General features: G+C 44.4%; 1 protein-coding gene across 1 annotated transcript; it reads right to left on the minus strand.

The window, feature by feature from the left end:
- Nucleotides 1-298: 298 nt before the first annotated feature.
- Nucleotides 299-6,021, minus strand: RHOU (ras homolog family member U). The gene is made up of 3 exons (XM_065400875.1): nt 5,736-6,021; nt 4,037-4,095; nt 299-754 (listed from the first exon to the last, which is right to left on the minus strand). The coding sequence occupies exons 1-3, from the start codon at nt 6,019-6,021 to the stop codon at nt 299-301; spliced, it is 801 nt and encodes a 266-aa protein (XP_065256947.1).
- Nucleotides 6,022-6,235: the final 214 nt, after the last annotated feature.

The following is a 6,235-nucleotide window of genomic DNA, read 5'->3' on the forward strand; positions in this document are numbered from 1 at the left end:
AAGTCAAAGCCTTTGTACAATTTCTAACGTCACAAATGTATTCCTTAACGTGAGACTAGTCCGGAAACTCTGACATCAGACAGGCGAAAGCTGAAATTCCTTAACCTGATTTAACAGGAACTTCCTACCTACGTGTTCTTCCATCTCCCTCAAAAGAGAAAGGGAAATTGAGATTTCTAATAGCAACATATACACACTTGTGGATCTATGCTACACACTTGGAGAATACAGAGTGAGATTTAAGCTAATATAGCTTCTATTTGATTTCACTAGAGCAACATTTAGGTCCTTGCAAATACTATACAAAACAACAATACTTTTTCCACCAAGATTTGGAGAGGTTTTTCATTTTGTCTGGAGTCCTGCACTTGGATTTCTTTGGTTGGTGCTGGGTATCCGAGTACTGAATGCCAGCGACAATGGCCGCGTCAAAGACCTCTTTGAGATTTTTCTGAGTCAAAGCTGAGCACTCGATGTAAGACGCTGCTTTTATTTCCTCAGCACAGAGCTTTGCGGCCTCTTCTGCAACAGGCTTTTCTTTGCACTTGTCCAGCTCAATGAGAACTTTGACATCCTCTCGGAGGTCCGACTGTGTCCCAACCAGAATAATAGGAGCTTTGGGGCAGTGGCATCGTATTTCAGGAACCCACTTTTCACTCACGTTCTGGAAGGAGGAAGGGCTCACAACACTGAAGCACAGCAAGAAGATGTCTGTGTTGGTGTAGCACAGCGGTCTAAGCTTGTCAAATTCATCCTGCGCAAAGCAAAGCAACATTACTGCTGAATAAAAAATAGCATTAAAAATTATAAAGGTACCACCCTTACCAGTTCCTAAATACTTCCCATTATAGAGATTTGAACTACTGAATGAATAAAGAAAGGATCAAGTTTAACTGTTCTTCTCACATAGGCACAAATGTAACTTGTGTACAACAGAACATGGTGTTTTCATAGAAGAAGCCATAAATATGCCAAATATCTGCTTCATCCTGCAACATGGAAGTCAACTGAAATTTTGCCATCGACTCCATGGGCACAGGGCCAAACAATATCTTCTTAAGGTATTTAAGATTCTCTAACACTGCTGATTTCTTTTGAATGCTTTAAGCCTTCCTTGGGTGTTTGTATTTATGCCCTTCTGCCGTAACTCAACAGAAGAGCCAGACTGTAGAGGTGGAGTGCAGGCTAAGGTACACAGGTGATGAACACGCAGTAAATAGGGGGTGAGAGGGAGGGTGTAAATTCACCTTTAACAGAGCTCAGTCATGGATCAGCTCAGATTTAAAATGCACCTCCCTCCCCCCGCAATGCTGACCACACTATCCATATGTTGAGATACAGACAAGAGCACTGGGACAATGCGGCTGGCAAGTGTTCCCTCGCAAGAATCATCTTAAATAAATGAAGGTTCAATAGCAACCTACAGGAAATTAAAATAAAAGATGACTTCCCTACTATTTTGTGTTCATTTTTCTTGCTACCATCACACTTAATGAAATTTTTTTTCCCTCTCTCTCTTTCCCGCCTTTAAAATAAAGATCTACAATGCAAGGCTCTGATTTTTATCTTGAGGAATCAACTAACATAATGTAGATCAGTGGTTTTCAACCTGTGGTCCACAGATCTAGGTCTAAGATTTCCAAAGGCGTCTGCACCTCCTTTCAACATTATTTAGGGATCCACAAATGAAAAAAGGTTGAAAACCACTGATGTAGATGACACCTAAAAGGTAACAGAAGACTTGGCCATCATGGCATTCTCACTTATCGCAGCAGCTCAAAGAACTGCAAGTGAAGAATGCAAAATGAGGCAAGGATTAACTATGCATAGCCTGATTTTATGCTGACAGCAGGATAAAAGCACAGTAACACTAACAGCCTAAACAGGTAGGATTTGGTTCAGCCATGATGACATTTTAATTAAAATTCACCATGCTCTCACAGGGCCTTAAATTAAGAAGAGCAAAGAGCAAATAAAGTCAACAATGCCTCTCTAGGAACAATATTTTACTGCTGAATTGCAAGTTACATGTTAATTTGTCGGGATTTAAGATTTTACTTGAAAGCTTCTGAAGAGTCTAGGATATGCAGTTGTTTAAAGCCCATTAAAAGCCTCCGAAGTCCCATTCCACTTAAATAAATTTCTTTCAGTGGTAATGCAAAGGTTGACAACAGGTTATAAAACAAGAGTCAAGAAAGCAGGCTTCATTAGTTCTCTTGATTCTCAGATTAAACCTCTCAGGCAGCAAGACAGCAATGCAGGATTCTCACCATTTGGCTTAAAAGAAACCCTGTCTTTACAAAGTGTTCTGTATTGTGCAGCAACGAATCCAATTAAAAAAGACATCTCCCCATGTTCTTGCAAGGCATTATGAAATTTTGCAGGATTCAGTGGTTTCAAAAGCCAAAACCAGCTCTTAAGGGAGATTTCTGTAGAGAGGATGCACGGTCATTTATATTACAAGTACAGTCTGCAGACATTCTTTGTCTCACTGCTAGATCCCGGGACTGCAGAGCTGCATCTTTGGGCTCATGACACCAAACCCTCCATGTTTCTGTATGTTTTTACCTATTTAAATGCTAATCCCATTTTGAAGCTGTCTCACACACACAACCAAGATTTTATTTGATTAAGCATCCTATACTCAGAATGATTTTCTTCATTTTACTGGTTTTCACCCAACCCATTCCTTTTAAAGGCAAACACAAGAGAGCGGTTTCACTGGTTATTTCACTAAGGAGTTTTTACACTCCTGAACTAATAGCAGTAACCAAAGCAAAAAGTGACTGGACTTTTCAAATCTTCCGGAAACCAATGCTTTTGCCGTTCCATGGGGCCCCATCACCAAGGATATCGTTACAATTACATCTGGTATGCTCTGCTTCTGAATTCACATCTCAGCTGAAGCTAACAGCGTGTTGCCCTGCCCCCTTGCCCTCCATCAGGGTATTACATTATGGGACAACCCTACTGGCCCATCTCATATTATTGTTCAAAGGGAGCTGCTCTGTACTCTTTTAACCTGGGTTAGAACTGCAAAAAGTATAGGCAAAATGCAGTGCTGGCACTGCACAGGGTATAAGCCAGTACTGAACCGAGTTGAGTTCACATCTTTGTTATAATGCCCAGCTACAACACTGCTCATTAGGATAATGGGGTTTGTCTACTGATGCCATCATACTCTCCTCACACTGCTTTCGCTAATGCTTGGCTCCCACAGATGGTATTGCATTATTTGGCTGGATGCAAATTTGGCTGGATGCATCCGAGGAAGTGGGCATTCACCCACGAAAGCTTATGCTCCAATACATCTGTTAGTCTTAAAGGTGCCACAGGACTCTCGGTTGCTTTTTACAGATCCAGACTAACACAGCTACCCCTCTGATTCTTAATACTGTTCTTAATACTGGAAGCACTGAGTTAAGAATGAAGCTCGTTTATCTGATCTTAAGAGTTGACAAATGTAATCATGGTACAAAACTACTCATGAAATGGATCTTCAACAGGGTTTTTTTAAAATTTCCAGACCCCCTCAATAAAAATAGTTGTCCACACCCTTCACATGCCTTCGTATCTGTGCTCAAAACATACAGAATCCTCCCTCCACTCCCCCAGCAGCAGCACTTTTATATATATAATAGATAATTAAAAAAATAAAATTAAGTCAGGGGCAACACATCTGAGGGAGAACTTACAGTCCCTGGGAATTCAACCTGACAGTGAAGTTAGCAGGGAAGCAGTCTGAACCAACAACATGACACTCCTCAACCAACCTTATACAGTGGGTTAAGAATTACTTACTCTGATGGAAAAAGAACAGGAGTACTTGTGGCACCTTAGAGACTAACAAATTTATTAGAGCATAAGCTTTCGTGGGCTACAACCCACTTCTTCGGATGCATACTCTGATGGAAATTTAATAAGATGATCAAACAATGGATATCCTTTTAAATCCATAAAGTCTTTAGGAAGACTATTTTGTGTGACACTTCTCCCTTCCCCCCATCACTTAAATGAAATAAGAAGCTTCACTGACCTGACCAGCCGTGTCACAGAGCTGAAGTCTCACGGGTCTGCCATCAACAGACACAACAGCTTAGGAGAGGAAAAAAGTGTAATGAGTTCGACTTTACACATTTTTCATTAAAAAAAAAAAAGAGAAGAAAAAAGAATCATGCCTTCCCTCAACATTTGTTTTCCCTTCAATTAATTTAATGACTTGAAGAACTGGAACCAAGTCTGTCACTAACATTTAGGCACATACAAACCCTTCAGGGCTTTCCAGTTCATTTCACTGCTGCTGATGAAGTAGCAAATCACTGAACTAAAACTCTTTGATGACACAAAAAGAGAATGATCCAAACAATTAGGTTACTTCTCTTGTTACAGAGGATTTGTTTTCTTGTCACGTTTGTGTTTTCAAAGCTCTGGCCCAAAAAAACCTTCCCAGTTTTAAATCACTGGGAAGACAATGCAAATATTTGTGTTTTCCATTGGGAAGCTCCTCTTCTTGCACGACTGGAAATTTTGACTATAGAATTTGCCATTAAAAACAAGCTAGCTTGATATGTGACCATGTGCAAACACTGGCTACGGTGGTATCTTTTATAAAACAGACCAGCCTCATTTTTTTTTTTTTTTGGTTTTTAAATATAAAATGCTTTTAGCCATAGTGTAGGTTTCATTTATTATTTGGTCACTAGGCTTCACAGTATTGATTTTCAATAATACCGAGAAGTCATGCCATCCAATCAATCTTCCAGCCTTTAGAATGATTACATTACCTTTAAAGCTAGAATTCTAGCTACTAATCATACATAAAGTACACCCAGAAAGGGACCGTTTGGATCAACTTTATGAAAATTAAAAAACCTAATATTGAAGCTCGACACCCAGATTTGTGCCAGGAAGCTAATCGTCTCCAGCACAGCAGACCTCACAGGACTTAAGCGTAGAGAGACTAGAGAGTCATATATTTAATACCCTCATGTGGCTCTACAGTCTTATTAAAACTTTCAGAGAGTGACAAAGATATATAATTGAAAGAATTCAGAAGGCAGGATGCAGTTTCAAGAGCCCCATCCATCTCTGCAGCCACCTTCCAACACAGTTCTGAACAAACAGAGGGGAGGAGATGAAGGATTTACTCCCTCCCCCCGCCCCCAGAACCCAACTAAAGGAGGCAGGGTGTGACACACTGATATTTCCAACATGATCTAAAGTACAATCCTTTAAAAAAAAAAAAAAAAAACAAGCAAAGTCCTATCCGGGCGCAGGGCTGAACACAGCTGTAAAATATGGGCACTGCACAAGCAGAGAGCTAGAAAAGCTACATGCTAACAATATGGGCCAACATGCATTCATCACTGAGAAGAAGGGGCGATGGGTGGTGATGTTTGCCCCCGAGCGTTGGGGAATGGGCCTTTCGCCTGCCCCATGGCAGCTCCCTTCCCCACCTGCGGGGGGGGGGGGGGAAGGGGGAGGCGGAAGAATTCCCTCTTTCACCAGTGCCAGGCCATTTCACTTCTCCCTGAAGAGGGAAATCCATGCAGCTCCCTCGGGGGGGAGAAGGCATAGGGGTATTCCCCCTTCCCTCTGACAGTTCATCTCCGGGAGGTGGATGGGAGATCCCCAAGCAGGTCGCCAGTGTTGCGGGGTGTCCCCGAGGAAATCCCCCCTTCCACCTGCCCCCACGCTCGTCTCCCCACCTCCCTCCCCCTGCAGCGGCCCCTTACCGGAGAAGTTGTCGAAGGCGGTGGGGATGTACTCCGTGGGGTACCCATTCGTGGTGTAACTCACCACCAGGCTGGTCTTGCCCACAGCCCCGTCCCCCACCAGGACACACTTGATGCTGCGACGCGGCTCGGCTCCCGCCCCGGCCCGGCATCTGCTGCCCAGGGCCGCTCCCAGCGCCGCCGCCCGGCTGCTGCGGACCCTGCGCGGGGGCACCGGGGGCACCTCGCAGCCGCCAGCCAGCGGCTTGCTGATGTAGCCCGCCTCCCCCTCCTGCTGCGGCGGCATCCGCCTGGCACCGGCGAAGGAGAGCTCTGCGGAGCGGGGATCAGAGCCACTGGGCTGGGGTGCGAGGGGCTCAGCGCCCGGCCTGGGTACCGGGGTGTCCTGCTCCTTCAGGGTCCGCCGCCCCTGCCGCGCAGCTCCTCCGGCGGGGAGCCGAGTTCCCCCTCGCCGGTCTCCTCTGGCTCCAGATCCTCCCGCCAGCAGCCGGTGCGGGGCG

Source organism: Emys orbicularis, chromosome 3, assembly GCF_028017835.1.
Source record: "Emys orbicularis isolate rEmyOrb1 chromosome 3, rEmyOrb1.hap1, whole genome shotgun sequence".
NCBI lineage: Eukaryota > Metazoa > Chordata > Testudines > Emydidae > Emys > Emys orbicularis.

Coding starts and splice junctions, on each gene's coding strand:
- RHOU (XM_065400875.1), bottom strand. CDS start 6,021: ATGCCGCCGCAGCAGGAGGGGGAGGCGGGCTACATCAGCAAGCCGCTG. Junction 4,096..5,735: donor CGCCTTCGACAACTTCTCCG/GTAAGGGGCCGC, acceptor TCCTCTCCTAAG/CTGTTGTGTCTGTTGATGGC. Junction 755..4,036: donor TCTGTGACACGGCTGGTCAG/GTCAGTGAAGCT, acceptor TGCTTTGCGCAG/GATGAATTTGACAAGCTTAG.